General features: G+C 44.7%; 1 protein-coding gene across 1 annotated transcript; it reads left to right on the top strand.

Moving 5' to 3' along the window:
- The first annotated feature begins 12,444 nt into the window (after positions 1-12,444).
- Positions 12,445-24,644, top strand: LOC6532166 (protein jim lovell). The gene is made up of 4 exons (XM_002092903.4): positions 12,445-12,747; positions 15,294-17,503; positions 20,120-20,251; positions 22,681-24,644. Exons 2-4 carry the CDS (start codon positions 15,328-15,330, stop codon positions 23,505-23,507), a joined length of 3,135 nt encoding a protein of 1,044 aa, XP_002092939.3. The 5' UTR covers positions 12,445-12,747; positions 15,294-15,327; the 3' UTR covers positions 23,508-24,644.
- The last annotated feature ends 712 nt before the right edge of the window (positions 24,645-25,356 follow it).

The raw sequence follows: 25,356 nt of genomic DNA, 5'->3' as shown, positions 1-25,356 counted from the left end.
CGAATCCAATACGCGAGTACAGCGTATTCCCAACAATAGGTGTGTTGTGGCATGCTGATGACCTGGGTCACAATAAATAATAAAGCAAAACAAATGTTTCTTTTATACATTGCAGGGACTTAGAGGGCTTACTCAATGTAGTAGACGTTCTCGCGCCTCAGTGTGCTGCATTGCTACCAAGTGATGAACGTGGCCAGTGAACTCCTCCGCCGACAATTAGAATCAAATTTTGTGCGGCGCGCTTCTTCGCCTGGATGAAGATTCAAATGCTTCATCTAACTTGGAAGGTTGCCCATGACCACATTGTGCGTCACGATGCGGCCTAACGATCGAAATCTTGGACTCCACTGCCGAGTCGGCTCACTCACACACGTGAAATCTTGGGCTATGCTTCCTTTCGTTTTGATCCGTACGGCGTGGCCGATGATGCTGCTGATTTGGATCTTCTAGTTTCTATGTTCTGATCTTGATTTCGATTTCAACGACATGCATTGTTTGCGGGTTCTGGTTGTGTTGCTGCTGTTACCAGCGCGCCGGCGACGACTCCCCGGTGCGGCAGCTGCAGCTTCAACTCTGAACTTGCAACAAATTCAAGCGCCAAATTTGAATGCCCCACCACGACGATGAAGATGATGGCGGTGATTGGGTGCGGGTGAAGGGAACTGCGGCAGGAACTTCTTGTGTATGCGATCAGTTGGCTCCGCGATCTACCCCCAGAGAACGACTTGGTCTGGCTCCCTTCCCTCACTGTACGATATTTCTTTTCGTATGACACGACAAACATGATCTTGTTGCGGCAGTTGTTGTTGTGGTGGCTGTTCCTGTTAGTAGATCACTTCGCTCTTTGTGTGGCTTTATCAGTCGAGACAAGCGCTACGTTTATTGCTGCAGGAGTTACGAAGGAGTTCAGTTCAATGCAGTTTCAGGTTCTCGCGGACTCTACTAGCAACTCCACCTACACCAGAGAACCGTCGCTCTGGGCTGGCCCTCTTGACCACGTGATCACGATTTATTTGCTCGCCTTGCATTGTTGCGGGCTTGTGTTATTGTTTTTGTTGCTGTTGCTGTTGCTGTTTGTTTGAGCCTAAATACCCCGCGTGTTGCTGCTGCATTGGAAGCAGCCACTGCAACTGTTGCCGTTGCCGTTACCGCTCCCGTTGCTGCTGGAGCTGCTGGCCTAAAAGTCGTTGACTGAAACAGTTCCCCGGCTCTGCCGAAGAGCTTTGCGCATTTGCCTGAACGGATTATAAGCCTTTGACTTCATTTAAATTAGACCCAAACTGTTGAGTATTGCTTTTACTGGGCTTCACAGTCCGAACGTCACTTAGCAAGCTCAGACAAAGTTCAAGCATCAATTGCGATCACACAGTATAACAATACATCTTCTTATTGCTGATAATTAAATTCAAAAACAAATAAGACTTTGCCCACTCATTTTCAACCTTGTCAATGAAAATCCAATACCAAGCAACCTTTTCGCATCATTGCTCATCCAAAACCAAACACAATTAGCGCTTAGCCTCCATATAGCAAATTTCGCAATCAAAAGACAAAAACATTTATATTCAGAAAAAAACACAGCCACATCATCTCAAGCTTCAAGCTGGCCATTAGGAGCACAAAAAAAAAAAATAGTCCTCCGTTGCACTGAACTCGATGCTATGTGGCGCGATCCGTTTGTGCAAATGTCGGTCATAATATATTTCTGACCAATTAGAATAAAAACTAATTGCTCAAGAGCCGACGGGGAAGACTACTGACCAATTAGTCAGGCCAACAAAACATTATCCCCAACTTCAATCGAGGCAGCACAAGAGAATGAGCAGCTTTGTGGCCAAAACCAGTTCCGAAACCCTCTGGAAGTTGGTCAACCAACCAGGGGACTCGGAAAGCGCTCAAAAACACAAGTCGCACGAAAAGCCTCGGTTCCAGCTTAAGCCGAACTTATCGAGTAGCTGTCCCCGATCTTGGTCCATTCAAGCTAGCCCAGTTGCGGGCCAAACGCGAAGTGAACCTGACGCGCAAGCGCACAGCACAGTACAATTGAAATTGCAAGACTATACCGTAATGTGGTCAAATATCGTAAGAGCATCGAAGGTGTTCGCGCCGTCGGTAAATCCACTGCAAATTGATCGGAAAACAGTTTAAATAATTTGAAAGAAATGAACGTTTAAGGTGCTAATTAAAGCGAATAACCATGCCCGGAGTTTAATTAACTGCAATCTCACGCGAATGCAAATGTAAAATTTTTAGCAAAGCCCATTTGAATGGAAATGTATTTGCATACATGAAATGCAAATATCTATCATTGAATTAGCATTTCTCATTTTATAAGTTGCAATTTGATTTAAAGTGAGCAACAAGTATTTGAGAAAAAATTTGTAGAAATTCCATGTGTCTTTGTGAGGGCCGTCCTCTGAAGTACTTACAGCATTTGCATAAGTTCACATCGCAAATAAATAACAATAAATCGCGAGTAATTTTTCATACCCAAAGCATACTTTTAAATACTTCTTAATTGAATTTAAATGGGCATTGGCAGACTCCCGTGTCTGTGTTTCAATGACCACCTTCAACTTGGCCAATTCTTGAATATTCTATGCGGCTTTAACTTGAAGGTAAGTTCAATTAGTTTCACCCAAGAGGTTAAGAGTTCAGGCTTCTCTTCGCTGTCAGGGACAGTAAACTTTTGCCGTCAAATATGCCCAACACGCAAGGCAGAGTCTGAAATATTCTAGTATAGGTGGCAACCAGATTTAACGCATCCTTTCGTTTTTCCTTTTTTTTTGTAGTATTATAGTTAAATTCGGTACATATTAAAATTTGTCAGTGACAGAACTTATTAATACTTAATAACCTTGCATTTCAACCAGTTTGTGAAAAAAGAGAGAGATCCTGAATATTTGGCGAAAAATGTTACAGGCACACCAGTTGCGACCAAAAATACATTTTTGGCTGCCATGACAGCAAATGTCGAAGTCCAGAAATAACGTTGAACTAGAAAAGAACAGATAAAGGAAGGGTGTTCAGGGGGCTGTGGTGGTATGATATCCAAGCTGAACAATACGAAATGAGTGAGCCAGACATGGATAGCATAAAACGTCATATCCGCAGGGAACTGGCAACAATTACTAATAACAAAACAATATAAACCAACAACAAAATACCGAAAGGTTATCAAACTGCTGAAATCAAAACAAATCGCAAACCAAAATGAAGCAATAAAAGCCAAAGCGCAGGCATTCGGTTCGGTTTCTGCTTTGGTCGCCGCTTTTGTAGCCCAGGGATATGCCAAGGATACGACATGTTGATAGTGGGTTTGGTTCGGGTTCCCATCTGTTTGTCCACTTGAGAGCTCCTCGTAGTCGGCCAGACGCCAGCCGAGCTGGGAGCCGGCAAAAACAGTAGCCATCCTCCGATGCGAGAGGCAGATTCATTCGAGATACGTGTTGATGGGACCGTCCGAAGGGGCGTGCATAAATTTATTGCAGTGAAAGTGCTACAATGTTGAAATGGTGCACGGAAGTCTTCGTGGACGGGGTAGGCCGTGTCGATAAGAATAGAAGGATTCGCTTTCGCTGTTATACTTGAATTGTGTTGAAAATGGTTGGGATGCTTGGGCTGTGATTATATATATCTGGTTGATCCCCATCGGCGCAGACAACGTATCTCTCTTGCCTAATTTTGATGATTATCCGTCATTTTCAAACAGAAGCACCTTCCTTATTTCTGCACCGACTGACCTAATTTTGGTAGAAGGTGGGTAGATGGATTAGTCGCCCCTGTCTTGTGGTCACTAATATTGTTCTGTCGCTCCTCAGAAGAAAACTGGGATAAAAATCCTTCAAGACGACTTTGCCTGGCCCGTGGCTAGACGATGTTAATCTTAACTTTTACATACTCTGATGCTGCTAATGTTTATTTGATTTCGCCTTTGTCTGGCCTGCATTAGGAACTGGGACAACGAACAGCCAGGTCACGACGTGGGCTGGCTAATCCTGGCGCTAGGATAATCCTCTATTTAGACGTGGCTCAGTCACAAGTCTAGACAATGGTCAGCGCCAGGCATCTCGATAAGCGTATTTCTTTTCCAATCGAAATAAACCCATAACTACGATGATGATGTAAGGTGTTTGCCAGAAAGCTTATTTCACATGTGCTCAATTTAAAAGCCTTGTGCCCATTACCATCTCAGTCAACAAAAGCCTTTCCCGCCGATGGCGCTTAGTACGAACAATGGACCACACCACGGCAAAGAAAGATTTGCTTCACTGGATCGCCGTGTTGCCGACGTAGTAAGTCCCTGCCCTCGGTGCGTTTAGTGATGAATTCGTGATTTTGATCGTTTTGCTATAAGCCAGTCTGTGTCAATTGCCATCAACAAATATATATTTAATGTTTCTGGGAAACAAGCTAACGAGGCCTCACATCTAACGTAAATAAATCTTCCACTCTCCCAAAGAATACGGCGCCATGGGTATCTTTCAAGATTGCAGTTGATTTTTGTATTGATGTCATGCAGCTGCTTGCACACAGCGATTGCAGTAATATAATAATTCAAACAATAAAGCCATTTATGGGCTAAAGATATTTTTTTTTAATTTATCAACAATATTCTTACGACTAACCCGCGCTTGGCATTTGCATAGGTCGTCTTTGTTTGCTAAGAGAGCCATCAATTGTCCAACTCTAGTAAGTCAGGATCTGTTTGGGCTCAGCCCATTGTTCGAGGCCAGCCGCGCATGTGGCAAAACATACAAGCTCCGTCTCATATGTGCTGGGGTGTGGCAACTTCTGAAACTAATAGTAGAACTAGGCACAAAAAAGAAAAAGTGAGGCGGTGCTTCGGTTTGAAGGTTGATATTACAGCTTTTGCCTGGAGCGGACCAGACCGATCAGATCTCGAGAATCGAAATGTGAACAAAATACAGTAATTACCTTGTAGGGGTTTTCTTTAAATCTTAAAGTTGGATTTTTTATTTATTCGTTTTGAATATTTGGATCTTCCAAATCACTTTAAAACTTTCAAAAACTGTAAGGCAAACTTGAATTGCGTTTTCTAATTACGAAGGTGACTCAATTAAAACTTTTTAGTCACATTTCCAATTAGTTGTATGGGCTATCTCAAAGTTTTCTTGCAGTTAGATTTGAAGCTTTTGCAAGCGAAAATTGCAATTTTACCTGGGTGAGACCGTTTCGCCCAACTCATTTTGAATTAAGAAATTCTGTTGAAATATAGAGTAATTAAAATTTCATTTCAAAAATTCGCAATGTAAGAGATCAATCTGGTTTTCTATACTTTTTTAATTCTAAACTATAAAACCTTTTATGCAAGTGCGACAATGTACACAAAAGGCGGCTTCAGAAGGCGTAACCTGAGTTGCAATTAAAAACAATGAGTGACCATTGTTCAAAGGAAAGGAAACTAGATTGGAGGTCCAAACTACAAGCAGCTATGATAACGCTAACGAAACATTGTCGAAATATGAGGCCCAAGAACTTCACCTTTAAATAATGTAAAGCGAAATTCGAGCGGGCAGGGGCTCTCCCGGGAAACTGGTCACTGATAATATCACTTTAAGGTGATTCCCAGCGCATATTATGACGGAGATAAACATCGCTTAAAGCGGGAGACGGCGACGTCGGCGACGAATGACCAACTTTAAAGGCCACTCTCAGTACTCGCAGAATGTAAATTTACCCTGGAACAATTTTCGTCCACCAAAAGAAAGTCGAAAAGAGTGCTAGAAAATGGTGGAAACGAAAAGAAAATACCAGAGTAATAAGAAGAACAACTTTCGGACAATAAAGGTTACCTTAGGAAAGTTGCCCGACGCCTTGCTGGGCAGTTGGAGGTGGTGCCGACGACCGCGTGAATCGATTTTTATCTTGGCGATAAGAGAACAGTTGGAGGCGCCAAGGGAAGGCCAGGAACACGGAACTATGTGCCCAACTTAATGAGGCAGTGCTCAAGTCACGGCCTGGTCAACTTTCCTAAAGAAAAGACGAAAATTTAAATTAGCCCAGGCAGCAGTTTTGTTGTCTTCAGCCCACATCCACCACGAAATATATGCTCATGTGTAAGCATATAGTAGGGTTGAATTGGGCGAGCTGGCCGAAATAAGAAACTAACTGGAATTATAATTTAAGCGTGAGAAAAACCCATTGAATTGTGTGAAAAAATCTAAAGATTTCCTTTTGTAATTCTTAAATGTGTTCACCTTTGGGTTCGCATCGAGTTGCACACTCAACTGGACTAGTAATCGGTGAATAATGTGGGACAATGGGAATGTGTAGTTACTGTATAAGTAATGAACGTGTTTAAACGCGTGAAAGCGTTTGGTCTAATGCTTGTGAGCGCATAAACTATTTTTTACTTCTAAATATTTTCATATCTTGAGACATTCATCGTTATTGTTGTGTTATAGATTTTTTGGTCAGACGACATTTTTTCAAATGCCAAATAATAATAATAAATACTTGCTATTTTAAAATTGAATATCAACACTCCCAATACATGAACACGGCCTATCAACGAGCTATAGGGTACTAGAACGAAGCCCTCGAGCTAAGTACCCCAGATCCAAACCCCATTGGAGGAGCGGGTACATAATATGATGTACATATATACACAAACATTCGACATCTTAAGCTATTCTGATATTTAAGTGGTGTCGTACCGATTGCGGAGAACCGTCAGCGAAAACGACAAACTTTCCTTGTGGGCGGTTAGCAAGAAAAACACCGTCGGTGGAAAAACTTTGCCACATACGCAGGAAAGAGATAAATGACGTTGAGGATGGTGAGACAGTTTGCCGAGGCGGGAAACGCAAAAAGCCAAGAGAATATGTATGTGTATGTGGGCAGCGTCAGTCGCCAGTTAATGGATAAGAAACTGTGTTGTCGAGGCGATGGGGAGGGGAAGATGGGCTACCAACGCACATACCTCCCAAGCCCCCTAGCCCACTGTTAAGTTTGAAACCCCTTGCGGTGTCCTGTAAACACTGATATCAGTATGGTAGGAAAGGTCCTTAGTTTTTCCTCCATAACGAGCGTTCATTTTCTTTTTCTTTTCGGGAACCGACTTTCACTTTTCAGTTCTTTGTCGCCTCATAATGAACTCTTTAAGGTGTATTTGGAAGAATATTCAGAGAGTTTAACGACGGAGTTGGGTAGCATAAGGAACTGACCAGGCCAGTTTATTAGACCGATAATATTGTGCAAAAAATATATACAAAAATAATAATATTTCTTCAAAACAAGTAAACTTGGTAAGAGTTAAAAATAAGAGACAGAGCACAAAGTGCCCAAAAAAGTGCAGAATTAAAGGAAAAAGGACGAACTCACTACTAAAAGTGCTTAGAGGTGATTATGAGAGGAATGTGGAAGAGCATCGCGCAAGCAAAAGATCGAAATTACAGCGGAATGATTCAGTCTGCTATATTTTTATAATTTTTAGGACAAAGCAAAAATGGAGCCCCTTGACTGAACTTATAAGATGTAGCTGAAAGTATAATATTCTCAGCTGAAGAAATTAATGAAAGTATCAGACAGTTTTGGAGCTGGAAAGCCACCACCAAGCCCAGAAGGTCCACATATCCATTGGCCCACCCCATAAAAACCGTTATTTGTTCCTATGCCCAGGAAGTTATTTAAAAAACTCGGCTATTGTCTTTGAGCTCAAATTTCAACTTACAAACAAGGAAGACGGTCATGACAGTTCTTGGTGGGGGTTTGGGGAACTGCCAAGCGATGGAAATGGGCAGCCCGGTGGGCATGGTCATGGCAACGGTTTTCGTTTCTCAAGTACACTTTGTCCAGGGATAAAGCTAGGAGCAAGACAGCTGCTCCGGGGACGAAAAATGCTTTGGTAAACAATATTAATGAATAAACGTAAAGAAGCGCAGGAAATAACTCCAGTTATGCCAACTGTCTAGCAACATTTCTCATGGTACATGATAAAGAAGGCGACGTAGAGATGTAGAAGTTATAATCAAAATGTTAAAGTCAAAGAATCGTAGGTGCTTAAGCGATAGACAAAACAAAGAGTACTTTAAGAAAAAAAAAATTTTTTTTCGACGTGGTCCGTTTTGTCCGTTTTTAATTTTATCCTTTAGACGGTTTCGGTCGCGTTAAATGTATCCTAGACAGCCCTTCGGAGAGGCTGACATTGTCAACAGTTGCAAAATGAAAATGGCGTTGACGGCTGGCGCAGTGAGCGCCTTTTTAATTTAATTTTTTTTTTGTTTCGTCCTTTTTTCCTAATGTTGTTGATGCTGGTTATGCATGTTCTTATTGCCTGCCTTTTGTGTGAGCCCTATAGATGGTAGTGGTGCGTCCACTTGGCCAGCGCCGGCAAGGAATCAAGCCAACTTTTCTATCCTTGTTGAACTGGACGGCAGCAGCTTCTTCCTGTGGGTCTATGTATATGTGCCTGGGTTGCATCAGTTGCGGTGCAGTCAATGCCTCTCCGCCCCACCAGGAGGCCATCTCACTTCTCCGGCAAATCGGTCGCTTGTTGCTCTTGACTCCTCGGCGTATTTCTCGGAAAAACTTTTCTCGCATTCGCCATCCCTTTCCTTTGCTAAACGTGCCTCTGTCTTTGTCCCGTAAGCCCTCCTTCACCGTCTACTTTTTTATTTTCCTTTAATCATATTTAATTTTTTTAGCTTTTTCATTCCCGGGCTCGAGTTTTTTTCCTAAAGTTTGTCTTCTTTGCCTGCTGTTTCTGGCGACTTTCTCGCTGGTGCACAGCAACCTTCTGCCGATTTCTGGGCGCCTGTTCCACCACTGGACTTGGCCGGCCATCCAGCTGCCTATTCCTTGACTCTGTTCGTGGCCGCGTTGTTGCGCGTTCTGTAATGGTCAAGACGTATTTACACTTGCATTGATTTTTCGTTTTCTTCACACGATTTCTCCACCACTGTCAGCTGGGATAGAGCAATCTTTAGAGCTCTGTTTTAATTGTAAATAAGTTCCCTAAATTCTATTAATACGCATTAATTTATTCGAAAAATAAAAAACAAAACAAATTCATGAATTCATTGATGGATCAAACCACATATCGTTGGTGAGAAGAAAACGGATCATCGTTAAACTAGTATTCGAAAATTACTTTAATAGAAAGGGGAAATCAACTGAAATATTAAGATGGTCCGTGGCCACCTGATATCTCGTTAGCATGCATCAATTATGATCCAATCCCAAGAGCATCCCTTTTTCCCGTTCGCGAAAGAGAAGTTACTTGTAGATAACTGCTATCAAAACACGCTCCACCGGGCCACTGCCAACAGACAGTAGACGTCGGCCAACTTGTGAGCTCTTAATTAGTAAATGCTGGCCATCATGGCGGATCCTGCCCCTCCTGCCTCTAGCCACTACAGAACATCTCGAGTAGCAAACAGACCAGAAAGCTCCAGCCCCGTCCCCACTCGTACATAACCCATACAAAGAGAATTCCATACATTTCATAATTATCAGGCGAGTCAAGAACCCCTTTATCACAAACAGGCGCACCTACAAGCGGTCTTCCACCCACAATACCCTTGACAACCCCTCTATGTGCTTGGGAAGCCAAAGGATAACGAAAGGAAGGAGAGCAAAACAAGAGTGAGAAAGGGGACTTCTACGCCGCTTCCTCCGCTGCGTCCACCCAAGCGCTCTCATTTTCGCGAGCGTGAAAAATTGAGCAACGAAGGAAAATACGGAAAAAAGGAAAATATAGCTGCGTCCTGGGCCGAAGACATGCGCACGTGTGCCGCGGAAACCGCGCGGAAGGGGTGGGAGAAAGGAAAACCAGATAGGGCAATGAAAATGTACACTTCCACTCGGCTCCTGCAGCAGCCCCACGCAGGCAGAGCGACAGCAGCCTCTGCCGCGAGCAGACCGCGACAGACACGCGCTGCATATGCCGATTCGAGGAACTCTGTTCGCTCAAATCGCAATCGGAATAGCGGGGAACATAATTTGCATAATTTTCAAATAAATCCCTTCAATTCGCATCCGAGAGGTGCATCCGGCGGGGACTGAAACTATAACTATTGCCACCCTTGATCGGTCCTTTTTTCTCTTTTTGTTGTAAGGTGTAAAAAATGTGAAAACGTATCCTTTATTTGCCCTTTGTCTGAATTGGAATTTGCATATGAATCGGGAAACTTTCGTGCACTGAATTTCTCGCATTTGCATAATCGATGCGCGCATGCGTGCAGTTTTAGATTTAGGTTAGCTATTCGATATGATTTTCTACCCCTTGGGGTGATTTGCGATCAACTGGGTAGGCTTTATGCAAACGACATATTGTCGGTCTTTTTTAACGTGGTCCAATATCCATAAATGTGTTCTATGAGTTTGCGTAGGACTCCTCCGATAACACATTTCATATATGTATGTGTTCTATACCTAGATAGTGAAATATGATTTTCCCAAAACAATTATAAAAGTAAAATATTATAACAATCAAGAGGAATAGAACAGGAGCAAAGCGGAACAGACGAGACCCGACCGAGGTGCCTAGACTAAAGGTGGGCACCACAGCAACGGAACTCCCTGCTCCTCGTGCTCCACCAACAACTTAAAAGAAAGAGAACGACAAAAAGTAAAAATCGAAGAAAGACAATTAAAATTTATGGCGAAAACAAAGCGCTGGGAACAAAGCGCAGGCAAACAAATCATAAAATGTAAATGAGCCACCAGAAAGAAAACAAAATTCAAGGCAAACGAAGCGGTAGGAATAGGCTGGCTTTTAGGCAGTGCATAGGTCGACTTTATTTGGCTAGAATACGTGTAGCAAGCCAAAACTTTAACAGAATTGCTATCGAAACAATTGGTGAGGGACCTTTCATAAAGGCCTCTTGTGTCGCAAACACGGTTGCGCCTCAATGTTTCTCATACGTCAGACCCGCTCCTAGGTTCCCAGCCAATGCCTGGCTTCGACTGCCAACACACGGCTGACCTCTCCTAATCCATTTGAGCACATATGTGGGCGTGTGTACATAGGCGTCTACTGTGTGCAGTGCCTAACCCATGTACTTCTGCATTGGTGAGCGAGAGATTTGCGCTAACAAATCGAAATGTTGCAAAAACGTGCTCATATGGCCCACACACAATAGCAGAGGCACACATGCTGACATACACATCCACCCTCATCCTTCCGTTCTGAATTTCCCGCAACCGCTTTTCCGATTTCCACCAAAATCGCGCTCAGCTAAGGGTTGGTTTTTCCGAACTTCGCGATGTACATACAAACATTTTTTGTTTTTTATTTCTCTTTCGCACACATGCCCGAGAGCGAGAGACATATGCACACACACACACTGCGTGTGCTATGTGTGTAATGTGTTGTGTATATGATTTTTTTGTTGTGCCTCTGCGCCAACGCCGAGCTCCTGCGCTCCACCCCCCGAGCTTCTATGTAAAGGCAGCCTGCATGCATGGCATGGCACGGAATAGATAACATATTAAAAACTGAGCACATGCGACAAGGACAGCACCAGCAGTCCTGGCTGCGCTGCCTCGGAGTAGCAGGGCAGCGACGCAACGTCGCTGCTGGAAAAGCTTTCCCGGGGCAGATGAGCAGAAGAGTTGTACATGTGTGGGGTGCACACACAAACACACCCCCACGCTAGTCCTAGTCTCGCTTGTTGTCTCGTGCGCTCTCTGTCGGAACTGTCGTCCGTCTCGCTCGAAGCTCTCTCCCTCTTGCTCACTGGGCCACTTTCCCCCATTCGTTCGACTTCGACAGCGGCAGCGGGAAAACTCAACTCGCAGCTTTTCAAATTTCCATAAGCTGGCAAAAAAGGGATATGTTGCCGTCGACGCCAACGCCGGCTGCGACGTCCGCTTTTCGGGGGGCTGTTAAAAAATGTTACACTCCCGCGCAGTCGGCGGCTCCAATGTGTGACAACTGTGGGCCGTGAGTGAGTGAACTCTGTGTGGTGTGGGTGTCCTTCCAGCTCTTCTTGTTGCGATTCCCCTGTTGTCTGGTGGTGACTATTACTCTTTACGGGCATTCAGAGCCTCCACATGAACACGAGTGCGTTTATGTGTATGTGTGCACGAAGGAAACTCGGCGTGCGTGTGCTCTTTTTGCTCCCTTCGTGTCCTTTTGGCTCGTCCGGTCTCATTCGGCTCATGTTCGGCTTCGGCTACGCATGAGTATGCAAATGTATTTCGTGTACACATATACATAATAAATTTTTTTCGGTGTACGTGACGTGCGAGGACACCCTCCAACTCCACCGTCGCCCCGCTTAGCTGCTGTTGTGATAAGGGAAAATATATATTTTATGTGATGAAGGAGTAAGTACGACGCTTCGCTGCCGACGCTGCTGCCTCTGCCGACCGAACATCGTCCTGCCGAACGGAGCGCCGCATCCTCATGTGATTCCTGTTTCGCAGAGTCCGACCGTTTGTGGCCCGCTGCTCATACGTGTGCGTGTACGTGGGCGGCCGTGGCCCACGCGAGCAGGGGGCGTGGCAAGTGGGTGGCTGTGGGGAGCAGCGCGTGTGTGCCGTCGCTGCCGCCGCCTCTGCTGACGCTTCTGTTAGCTGCGACGTAGTTGCTGTGTTTTTTCAGGCCCGGCCGACATCATTTGAATTAGTCGCTTCGTGACGTTTGAACGGTTCGAAACATACACGCGACACCCACACACGCTCTTCCGTTAACCGCTCACCCGTTAACCGTTACGATGTTCAGCGGTCTTCTACAACGCCGCCGCTAGTAATCTACCATATCAGTTCGATCGAGAAGTATGTTTAGAAAGCACATGCTCTTACGTGAAATTAAATATATCGATTATCGCGTGTTTCAAAGTATATTGAAAAGAATGAGTTACAAAGCTTCGATACGTTTTATTGTTTTGCTTTATAAATTTATTGATATGATTTTTTTATATCTTCGCTAGTTTCTTAAAGAAAAAACAATTTAATTCAAATGATCGCAAGCAATCAAACGGCGGCAATTAAAATATCCATAATGTTTTGTCAATCGTGTCCAAACATCTAGTTTTTCTTAATTTGAAGTTTTGTAGATCCTTTAAACTTTAAAAGTTAAAACTTATAGGTCTCGGAAGGCCAAAGTACGTTTCATGTGGAAGCTTCCAACGTTTTTATTATATTACGGTCAACGCGCCCTTCAAAAAAACATTGTACTTAAAACATTTTAAATGAAACCCAAAATCAGTTCTTTGAAAATTGTCCTAAAATTTAAAGGACGGCGGGTATGGCAATATAAACACAGTAATAGGCCACAAATTGACCTGTCAGCAGCCATTTAGAGAACAAAGTACCTACCCATTCGTGATCTACCTGTTCGGCTGGTCTGCACTTTATTTATTTGCTTTGTGTGTGTGTCAACATACACGATCACGCACCTGATTATCACCTGCACTGTTGACCAAAGGGAAATCCTTCGTCCCGCAGAGTGAGAGCAATGCGAGAGCGAATTTTAGCCGATCCTGCCCACCCCAACTCACACATGCACGCATAGTGTGCTGTGTGGTGTGTGGTGTGTGGTGCACGTTGATTGAGGGTTGCATGTGTGCGGGGTGTGTGTTGAGGGTCCTTCGCTCATAGGTGAACACTGTTACCAACTTGCTGTGCGTTTATTTGCATAGATATAGCTCAGTTTGTTGCAAACCCTCGACAGGAACGTGTAACACTAAAGCAGCGCGAGTCGGGTCTTGTCAAAAATAACAATTAGTGACACCCATATATTTTGCACAGAACTTAATTGTGAACAGTGAAAAGGGATTAAAGTGTTCCCTTTCAGCTCGGTTTTTCTAAATAATAAAAGTGTCATCAAAAATATAGTAGGAGTCACTTGAAATGGTATGTTGGGTTAAAAAGTTACATTTTAGGATAATGGTTCCTAGTGCCTTATAAAGGTTGTGTTGTTATGGCTTTCGCACTCTACATTTTAATTTAATTTTTCAATTCATTATTGCCAATTATATACGGCTCAGTACGGGAACTAGAAAAGGTATTTTCTTCCCACAAAATAGTTGTATATTTGATGAAAGTGAGGAGTGAAAATGTGTAATTGCAAGATAATAAAGGAATCGTAGTTGAATGTAGAAGACAAATCAACGTTACCTACAAAATTTAATCTTAAAATGAGTCCAAGTGTTGCATCAATGTGGGATCCTTTAGTCACTTTTAGCTGACTTACTTTGCCATTAATTAAAAAACTTGATTTGGCTTCTCCGCGTTCCACTAACTTGCTTTTACCTGTCGCCACTCTAAAGCAAAATAAATAAATAAAAATGTTGTCTCAGCTGCCACAAACCGCAAATGAAGTACGAGCTGAAAAAAGGAGCAAACCAGAACCGAGAAAGCCCGCTGCTAATTGCACATTGTTGCATTCGAGCGTGGTTATCCTTTGGCTCTGGCTCGGTCCTAGCAGAAAGATCTGGCGTGGAGAAGCATGTGTTAATATGCGGTTTCAAGCTCCATCCACCCACCTCTTCTACTCAACAGCCGCTCCCGAACGGTAGACGGACGAGCCAAAGATGCAGCAACTACGGCAAATAAAAATGTTTATTTTGCTTGCGCTCCTACCAAAGTTTTTTAATTTTGTCTAAGGAAGTCAGTGTGGGGTGGACTCTGAATTTTGAAGGCGGAGGTAGTCAGGCAGCTGGTGACTGTTTTAAAAATTCACACACGCAGCGTGCGATGCTTTCGAGTAGATGGGGTGCGAATCCAAGCCAGACAGTCGCTGAATTAATTAGATGCCTCGCACTGGATATGGCAATAGCCCATGAATAAAACGGTGGCAGATCCACACAAACAATCACAGTTTTGCTGTGGTAAGTTGTTTCGAACACTTTTTTATAGCCCAAAATATAAATCAAAACGGTTAACTAGTCTCAAAAACGGTGATCTTCAACAAGAAAAGGTTCTGAAAAAGCTCCCATATTGCCAGATTCATTCCACTGTGAAGTGCCGGGAGCACCGTTAAACAAAGCAAAACAAAATTCGAGGCAGGGAAAATGAGCCATTATCACACATCACACATCTGCATGTGATATCCTAGAGGATATGCGACACGACACGTAGCAACTGTGATTGCTACACCTTCGTGCTCTTTTTTGCGATTCACTGTCTCCACAGCTGGAAAAATGATATATGCCGCGACTCATTAACATATTATCACATTGTACACACTTCAAATGTGCCTTACAGCATATGTCATGAATACGAATACATTACGGCTGGCATTATCCTTAAGCTTTGCTTATTCGTCTCTCGCCTAAAACGTTCTCTCTTTCCTTTTTCCGCATGTTTTTTTCCCATAGAATTGAAGCACGCTGCACGTGACTGGAACGGGGCATGTTAAAGGAGGCCAACCAGGAGTTGATTAAACATCGCCAATCGACGAAGCTCCCCATGACCGACTTCGCTCGTCAGGCGGCGCCTGTACAGCTGCCTATGCCGCTCGGTTTGCCGCTTCCGATGTCAGTGCCGCTGCCGCTTTTAGCCAAGACTCCGACCAGCGATCACGCCCCCATGCACTCTACGCCCCCGACGACCCCGCTTACGCCACCACCTCTGCCCTTGAACATGAGTCAATCGGCATCAGCGGTAACAGAAGCGGCTACTCCATCAGATCACAGTCTGCCTGCCACACCACCCACAGCAGGAGCACCAGCTGCAGCGTCGGATCACTACAGCCTGCGCTGGAACAACCACCAGAACCACATCCTGCGGGCATTCGATGCACTGCTGCAGACCAAAACGCTGGTGGACGTGACCCTGGTCTGCGCGGAGACTTCGATCCGTGCTCACAAAATGGTGCTCTCCGCCTGTTCGCCCTTTTTTCAGCGCGTCTTTGCGGAGACTCCCTGCAAGCACCCGGTCATCGTGCTCAAGGATTTCCGGGGCTGGGTAGTGCAGGCCATTGTAGACTTTATGTACCGCGGAGAGATCAGCGTGCCCCAGCAGCGACTCCAGACCCTCATCCAGGCCGGTGAGTCGCTTCAGGTCCGAGGCTTGGTGGAGAGCTCTGTCCCAGAACACACACCCACGCCGGCCGCCTCTCCCGATGATTTCGGCATGATGGACACATCTATGCTGTCCTCCAGCTTTGAGGACGAGTGTCCGACGATGGTCAGACCCGCTGCGGGTGGAAAGCTTATGATGCCGTCCGCCCGACTGTTTGGCAACGCTTCAAACGCTATGGCTGCGCTAGGTCTGCGGCGGAAACGAGAGCAGGATTGCGACCGCGAGATGGAGAGCGATCAGGAGCTGGGAGGCAGTTCACCTATGCCACGACGTAAGCAAGCACGACCGCGGCGCCGCTCCGGCGATGTGCCGCACGACTTTACCCTGAACAAGACCGATGCAGAATCCTTGCCAACTGTGATCAAGCACGAGCTTCTGGAGCGAGCGGAAAGAGATCAGGACGAGGCTCATGATCGAGATCACGCCCAAAGTGAAGTTGAAAAAAATAATTCGTCGCCAGTAGAATCGTTGGGCGAACAGGCTAAGGAGCAGCAGTCCATGAAACAAGAAGGACCCGACCAGCCACGCGGCCACAACGAGAATCACCACCAGCTCGACCTTGACGATGATGACGACGACGATCAGGATCACGAAGAGGAAGAGGAGCAAGACATTGAAGAGCTTATTCACACGACCAACGAGCTGAGGCGCAAGGCTGCAGCAGCTGCTGCTAATGCGGCCGCCATGTCCCCCAACCCTTCTCCCAGCCTCAGTGACGGACCCGAAGACCTCTGCACCACAAAGAAAGCCAAGGAGGGAGTTTCTGGCGCCCCTAGCTCGTCAGACTGTGAGTCCAATAACAACAACAGCAGCAAGCTGCAGGACAACAACCAGCGCATAATGCTGTCTCTGAAGGACATCCGCCAACTAAACGCTAATCCGAACCCCACGGCCATCCACACGCCTACTAGCTGTTCGGGGGGCAACAACGGCCTGCTTAGTTTTCCACCGCCAGGACTTCGGCCACCTGGACTCCCAGACAGCCCGCCCTGCCACATGGAAGCGCTAGAGGCACAAATGCACGCAGCTGCGGCTGCTGCCGTGGCGGCTGCTGGATCTGGGGAGCACCCCTTCCATCATATGGAGCACCAGATGGAGATGTCTCTGGCGGCTGCAGCGGCCGCTGCTGCGATGCATCAGCGTGAGCCACGGGATCCCCGTGATGGGCGCGACCACAACGCATTTGCGAGCAATTTGCTGGGGCCAATGGGGATGCCCCCGTTCGGAGGACATAACGGAGGCCATCCGGGCAACAGTGGTCCAGGAAACGGATGTCCTGGACAGGCTGCGCACGAAAGACTCGAGGAGAGTATGAATCGACTGAGCAAGGAGCTTGGCAAGGAGTTTGGAAAGGACTTTGGGAAGGAGTTCGGAAAGGAGTTTGGCCCGGCATCGCCGATGAGTCTGCAAGGTCCCTTCAATGCGCCGGATGGACCTCCGCATCCGCCATCACCACTGCCCTTTCCTGGCATGTCCTCTGCGATGACGCTGACTCCCCCACATAGTGAGTAATCCGTTTGAATCTAATTTTGTTTAACTTTAGCCAATTGGGCCCAGAGGTCACTGGGCTATCTGCCTGGATAAAAGTATATGCCCAGCGGAAGCTTTAATAACAGAAACCCACTTCAATGTGGTCACGTGCAAAAGGCTTCCCTCCCCAATAAACTCTGACAAAGATTCCCTTCGACTTGTCTGCCCTTTTTGCCACTCCGAAATGCAACATGTGGTCTTAGCGCGACATCAAAGTGTCGTCAAGTGACGAGTATCCTTGGAGAAGTGCTCTTGCATTGCCACGCAAGACTGTTCCAAAAGCCCCTAAGCACATTACGGCTCCTCAGGCTCCTTTTGCCGCTAATATGACCTGTTAAGAACTCCATACTGAGCATGACACTGTTGAAATGGTGCAGTGCTTTAAGCGTTTCTGAAAGAAGCAACCTATCATTTCATTTCATTTCATTTTTTTTTTTGTAATTAAGTCATAAAAAGTTTCCGCTGTTGACAGCTCGTAAGAAATATGGAAAGGCAATCGTATAAGCTCCTAATAATTTGACAGTTTGGCGGCTCCCAGTCCGTTTTCTACTGAAAACAACGTCTGGGGAGCTGGTAAAGGGGAAATGGGAATGCCTTTGCGGTTAAGTCCCAGGAGGAACTGCAGCCGAAGTCAATTCAATTGCGTTTTATATGATTTTTACATTCATGTCACTCGGAGTCAGGCGAAGCAAACACAAGTTGAGGTGCAAAGGTTGAAAATAAGGGCGGGTTGGGTTGGCTTCCGCCGTTGCGTGCAGAAAGCGCAAGAAATTTATGTTGTGTCTCTCCAACATGTGATTTTCGGAGCGGGTTGAGTTTAAACTGTCAGCAAACGTTTAGCCAAATGACTTTTAAGTTGCTTGGCTGCCGAGCAGAGGACAGCACTTCTCCACATCGGAATATTCGCTGTCTGCTTTATGCCCTTTCTGGTAATGTGTTGTGTTTAAAGTATGCCAAAGCGCGCACAACTTAAACCTTTTGGCAAACAACTTTGGCAGCGTCGCCGGCATAAATAAAAATACGTGGCGACGTCTCGTGGTTGGGCTTTCCTTACCTTGGTCTAGTCCTTCCACACGACTTTTGCATACATATAAGTCGCGCGATATTCATATTAATAATATCCGTTTGGGGAGGCCCATGCCAAGCCGGGCCAGAACCCAAGGACCAGGACCTTCACCTGGGAAGAAAGGGGGCGACTGAATGCAGGCGAGACCCGAGCACACAGGATATAAAATAAATTAAGGCACAAAAATATGAAAAATTGTACGAAAACGCCAAGTGGAAGTCAGGCAGGAAGCGCAATACCTTTTAATGCGACAAAAATTTCAGCCAACATATCAGAAAAACGAATAAGAGAACGAGTACGGGTGAGTACAGCGCACCAAAGGCGCGTCGTATTTGAGCAAATCGCTAACTACTGCATAAACAGGCTGCAGGCAATGAGAAAACCGGCGAAGGATACGCTAAGCCACAGAACTCCAGTGTCTTCCTACCAGAGAAGTAGTCGCCTACATAACACCCTGTAGTATGAATAAGTTTAATTTGAGCGGCTATAACTTAAATCTTAAAACAAGAAAATCCCATCGAATTGAGTGCCAAACTTTTAAAGGATATTAAATTGGTTTTTTATTTATAATTTGTGTTTTTTTATGGTACTGTTGCTATTTGTTTTGTGTATGTTTCCAAGTATCCAGCATGGCCAAAATTTATTTACGAGTATATATATTAACATTCCATATATCTCGTCCGCCAGACAGTCGTGCAAGAGATTTACCACCGTTTGCCTTTCGTATGAAGAATGTGATTTATTTTTTTAAGCCTGAACATATTTGGCGTGAAAATCATTGAACTAATAGCTTGTGACATGTGGGATGGGCTGTGAAGTCTATCTGCTTGAAATCATTCTGGATTTCAAAAGGAAATCCACTAATTTTGCACGCCGTCAAAAAAGTTTGAGTAAAAAACCCATATTACGTATACGCCGCGTGTTGTAATGTCTACTTCAGAAAACAGAGTCAGACAATGCGCGCTCGTTATTTGTGTCATTATGCTGCAGATACAACACATCCTCAGAAACAGAAACGGATACGTCCCCTTATTCATATGCTTAAGCATTGTTTTCGCTCCCTTCCGTCTGTATGTTGGCTCGTCTGTTATGTGGCGCTTGTTTGCATCTTGAAATCCGCGGCGCGACTTATGAAATCAGTCAGCACAATGTCAATATTATGCGTTACCTCCCAGCTAGGTGGAGAGTCTTTGCGGAATCATTCCTCAGTTATTCTCATCCTTCTTCTTGGCTCATCAGCTTACCAATTGTTTCACTCATGTGGAGAAGTGCACTCCAAGCGTAAAATATTAATAGAATAACGATGTGCCATTGTCTACTATCAGTAGGTACCGTTCGTCGGAGTGTGTTTGCGTCCATTGTCTTGCCGGCTAATCAGCTTCAGTGAGCTGGAAAATGTGTCGCTTATGCTTAAATTACCCAATGCAGTGACTGTTGTATAAGAGTGCAGTTTGCTATATATACAGTTATTATTTTTGTTACAGTGAAAAAATCAATATTAACTGATAATGTTTTTGCCCGCAGTGTTTGGCCTCGACTCCCCACTCGGACTCTTTCCACCCGGAATCGATCCTGGCAAGCTGTATAACCCGCTAATGGAAATGAGCGATCCAAGGGACATGCCTGGCGGGCCGCCTCCGTTTCTAAAAAAGAAAAGTAAGTACACGTATCCCATAAAATGACTGAACAGAACAAACTTTCGCCAAGCCGAGCAAACAACTAATTAACCCGAAAGACAACGCAAACCCCTTCGAACTTCAACGGCCAACACCTCCCTACCGATCGGAAAGTTTGAAATCATTTCGGCATGATTGGCGTCGATCACGTTGAGGCAGTCGAGCTTGTAGGCCGATCTGTTCCGTGTCTGGCTGCAATACTTCACACCTGACTGATTGATCTCGCGCTGGGGTAGCAGAGTTCATGCCCAGTCTTCTACCTTTGTACCTCTTGCATTTGATCTGCTGCACTTTTGATCACGTAGTTGCGCTGTAGGTACAACGAAAACACTTCGGTTAGGTATCGATTGAGGGTAATTGAAGAGCAAATAGAAAGGGTCATAAGCAGTTTTGTGAACGGCAAAGCTAGAGCTTAGTTTGGATTATATTATCGAAATTTTGCTACGAACGCAAATAACTTTGGATTTTGTTTTGAACACTTGCGCACTTCCTTTCGAAGAGTTACGCCTTATAGGACTGCTACAAGTGCACACCAAGCCACATTCTATGCCTCCCATGCCTCGGACCGTTCCAGATGCGATCACTGATCACTCGTGCGATCATGTGAGGCGGCAAATTTGTTTCTGCGGTTTTCCTGTGCGCCGATGCAGTCGTTGAATCGTTCGAGAAATGGTTTGTTTGTTTCTTATTTTTTCTTTTCTTTAATGGGGCAATATGTGCACCTATGCAAAACGTAAAACGCAAGCGTCGCTTTTTCTGATTGACAAATGGGAAAGGCGAGGAAGTAAATTCGATGTAGAGCCCCATGTTTCTGTCGCTTTTTACTAAGCTCACCTGCGAATGGTGCTACGAAACCTCAAACGATGTAATACTTTTTTTTCGTTCGCTATAAATGTGTTTGTGAGTCAGGAAATCAATACATTTTTTTATTTTTATGAATGTAGTTCTCAAATCAATTATGGCCAAGCTGCCAACTGATTGACAAATAAGACGTGAAGGAATAGATAAAGTTAGGCATATAGAAAAATTGTTCAAGCTACATATATGCTGTTTGCTTTCACAGGGAATTTGACAGCTAACCGCTGTGGATGGGTTAAGTGCATGGATACGACAATATACATTTGTATCGTATGCTTGTATAAAGGTGCTTTTCTTTTCAGGCCCGAAAAGAAAAGTAAAATAACTATAAATCAGAAAGACGCCAAAATGTAATTGCTTAATTTTCTGCTCTTCAAGAACCTATTAATTGAGCCCATCAAGTGAAGGAATAACAATGGCAGAGTCGTGATCATATGTTAGGCACGTCAGGTTGAAGAACATCCAGAGCAGATTTGTTAAGTGTTATCTAATCTGAATCTTGAGGCGTGCTGAATGACGTCGATTTACAAACTCAATTTCAACAATGTAAGCCGGCAAATAAAACGCAAATTTGGCGTATAGCACGATATTCTTTATTGCAAGTCTGCAAAACCTGTTTCTCGACTGATACCAATCGGGAGCCGCGCAGCTATACACTCACAACTTCGATGCGATCCACTCGTGGTCTTTGGCCCGCAATCGTGTGGGTGTGATTTAATGATTTGTTCACATTCATTTGTTCATTCGTCGATTGTTTTGAGCCAGTCTGCGAAACGTGATTTCCGATTTGTACCAAATTTAAATTTCGTTTATGTGAGATCCCGGCTAACTAACATTTTTGTCTAGTGGAACTTCATTAGGACGGCTTCATAAACTTGCTAGTTGCAGTTCGCTTTTCGGTATTTTCGATTTCACCGGAATCAAAGGGTCATACCTTGCTTGAGGCCCATCGGCTGCAGACGAGTCAGGCAAATATTTATCCTCTGGGTGGTAAATGTATATGATCAAGCCGAAGCCACCAGTGAATTGGGGTATTGAATGAATTACATATTTACTTGCCCACATGTTCGTCCCAAAAAGAAAGAAACCTGTGCATTTGTTGGACTTTTTGCCCGTGCGAGACGATATCTATGGATCTAAATTGAGTTTTAGCGGCGCATGTGACGCCACAGTCTCTGCTTACTTTTAATTTGCATACAGAAAGGAGCCGACCAAAGCCGGCAGGTCAGAATGGGAACCTCCACAGCGTTCTTATTTCTTTGGATGTGCCGAATGATAGCTCGCCTCAAGAATAGGTGCCACACAAAGACATGTATCAAGGTGTGTACGGGCTCAACGCAAGCTGCATCGCTCTGTAGACCCCAGACAATGGGTAACTTTTCAGAAAACTTGTTTAGGCAGTATATGAGGGCAAGAGATTGAAACATTAGCAGATATAAGCCAAGCGATAGGTTGGGCTTGTGGCGCCCGTGTGGTGCCTTTTCTTATCCCCGTCCTATGACGCTAGGCTGTGAAAAGCATTTACTTTATCCAAATGATCCTTCTTTGCAGTGCCACGACCAAAGGGACAGCACTCAGCCCCTCGCGGCGGTCCTCCGCGCTCGTGGACTAACACAGAACTGACGGAGGCACTTCAGCACGTTTGGAACAAAAAGATGACCACGTCGCAGGCTTCGCGGATTTTCGGAATCCCCTACAATTCACTACTTATGTACGTCCGGGGAAAGTACGGAAAGAGCTTAAAGCTGGAGCAGCTGCGTAAGGACTGCATCAGTGGACCACCGATAGAAATGCTGCAAATGGGCATCGGCGGAGGCAGCGGTGGTTCCACTAAGAATGAGAAGAGCAAGGAGCGCAAGGAGAAGGACAAGGACAAGAACTCCATGAGCAACAACGGTTCGGGTGGTTCTGCCAATGCCCAAGGCGGAGGGCCGACCTCCGGCAACGGGTCAATGCAGCATCCCGGTGAACTGGGACCTATGGGACAGTTAGACCTGGATCTGGGACTTCCCCTGGGTCCCCCGGGAGGACCCCGCAGTAACAGTTCAGAGCCCGATCTACTGAGTGCCCCAAATGCCCTCTTCAATCCCTTCAACCCACAGGGTTTCTACCCGGATTTTTCGGGCGGCTTTCCCGGCCTCCCTCTGAGCATGTTAAACCTTTTGCCACCGGCAGAGCGCCACCATGCAGCTGCCGCCATGCACCATCTTGGCGTGAGCATGGATGAGGACTGCAAGTCTGTGGGATCGAAGCAGTCCTCCTCCGTGGACGAAGACTACCCGGGTCCTGGAATGCCGCTCTCGCTGGACCACCGGCGGGAGATAAGCGCGACGGGCCCACCACTTACGCCATCTAACGGCGGGGCCGGGCAGGATTGAAACTTGTGGCGGGATTGGGCAGCCGGGGCTGCCAACGCCAATCCAATGTACTTCCCTGCTTTTGAGCTGGACCAGGAAAAAATCCCGACCCCGCCGTCCCTGCCTTCGCGACCCGCCCTTTACCAAATGGCCTGCCGTGAGCTCAGCTTTAAGCCAGACCGGTTCATGGCAAGAAGAAAGCTGAAACGCTTCCGGGCCAAGCGCCAACTCCAAGCGCAGATTGACACTCCAACAGCAGCCGTTCCTGCGCCTTGTCCAGTCAGCAACGCGCTGCCCCCGCTAAGGACTTGAAAGTGAACCCGAATGCAATACGTTACTATTAGTTGATGATTTCTTTTAGTTAAGTAGCCCCAAAGGAATATATTTAATGAGGATTACATGTTTTTTTCTTTAAGCAAAAAAATTGTGTATAATTTGCTGGTGCTTTTAGTTCCTATTCCCAATCATTTATTTATATTTTGCAAATAATTTTAATTAAGTAATCAAATATGACAAAGCTTACAAAGCATTTGAGGCAATACGTGAAACAACATTTTTAACACCCTGTATTTATATTTAATTTTAGTGTGGAAAGGATTATAATCAAAATGAAAGAAAACTGTAGAAGAACAAGTGTATATATGAGAAGATCCAAGCTAACAAAAAACATTATCTCTGCCAGTTTGGAAGCAAATTGAGGGCAACCCCAATACAATTAGAAGTATCGACGGATACATAGCCGATGACTGTACCAAATTTTTGATGTTATTTAACAAAACAAATTGGAAAAATTTGTAGTATTATTAAGTGTTCTTGTAGGCAATTCATATTTGTATAGAAAAGGATTCTACCAATATTCCTCATTCATAGTTGTGCACATTCCCCTTACCAAACATGCAAGTTCGTAGTTATTCGTAGAAGCCGCTTTGTAAATCTCAGCCAACCTAATGGAATCCTGCAGATTTATCCGTTTTGTAATCTCATTTGTATAGAAAGCAACAACCAACCTATAAAGAGGCATAAAAGAGACACGTTCCCGCATAGTGTTAATACTTTTTAAGCTCAAAATATTTTAATATTAAATATTTCAACAGAAACGTATGTAAGTAAAATAATATTAAAACATATACATTACAATAAATAGTACAAGTTATTAAACAAAATGTTTTTCTCTTAAAAACTGTTTTAAATGGAACACTACCCCAATATTTTGAATTAGCCAAAAAAGTGGTTTTTATTTGTAATACGCTTACATATAAACTGGTACAGGGCGAGTTCTTGTTTCGCTTACATTGGGGCTCTGTACGATAGATAGATAGAGGAAATTGTGAGAAATCATTTTTGATCGATTTATGCATTTTTAATTTCCAATTCCTCCGAGAGCCTTCTGTTTGATACAATATAACCCATTTGACATTACAGAATACTTTCTGTGATTCCGTGATTCTGCGACTTTCATATATAAAGAAAAAACTATTAACAGAGTGTTATGTAATTTACATGATTTATTTTACATATGTGTAAAGTACATATCATTCACCACTAGGTGGTGCAATGTGTTGTGCTCTTATTGAACGCAAACAAAAGATGGAGCTCTAAAATTTATCGCATCAATAGGTAATGCATTTAAAATTAATCAATAAATACCGCTTACTATAGTTAGCCGGCGCGCCCAAATGGGCTGAATTAAGCTGCCAAGGATACGGAACACTCAGCATTGGCTGCCTAACGTCTATGCTTAATATATTTTCGGAGCAATGTGTGACCTAGATTTAATTTGAAAATGGTATTTATTCAGAATTTCTTACTAACCCGCATTAGCCTAAGTTGTAAGGTGCTGAAATGTATTTTTCTTTCACCCGCTGAGTCA

The sequence above is a fragment of the Drosophila yakuba genome, chromosome 2R, assembly GCF_016746365.2.
Source record: "Drosophila yakuba strain Tai18E2 chromosome 2R, Prin_Dyak_Tai18E2_2.1, whole genome shotgun sequence".
In the NCBI taxonomy this organism is placed as follows: Eukaryota; Metazoa; Arthropoda; class Insecta; order Diptera; family Drosophilidae; genus Drosophila; species Drosophila yakuba.
The sequence above is the reverse complement of the archived record's forward strand: the minus strand, read 5'-3'. Positions and strand labels throughout refer to the sequence as shown.

Excerpts from the sequence above, each read along its gene's own strand:
- LOC6532166 (XM_002092903.4), top strand. The coding sequence starts at position 15,328 with ATGTTAAAGGAGGCCAACCAGGAGTTGATTAAACATCGCCAATCGACG. Across the intron at positions 17,504-20,119 it reads GACGCTGACTCCCCCACATA|TGTTTGGCCTCGACTCCCCA; the intron begins GTGAGTAATCCG and ends TTTTGCCCGCAG. Across the intron at positions 20,252-22,680 it reads TCCGTTTCTAAAAAAGAAAA|TGCCACGACCAAAGGGACAG; the intron begins GTAAGTACACGT and ends CCTTCTTTGCAG.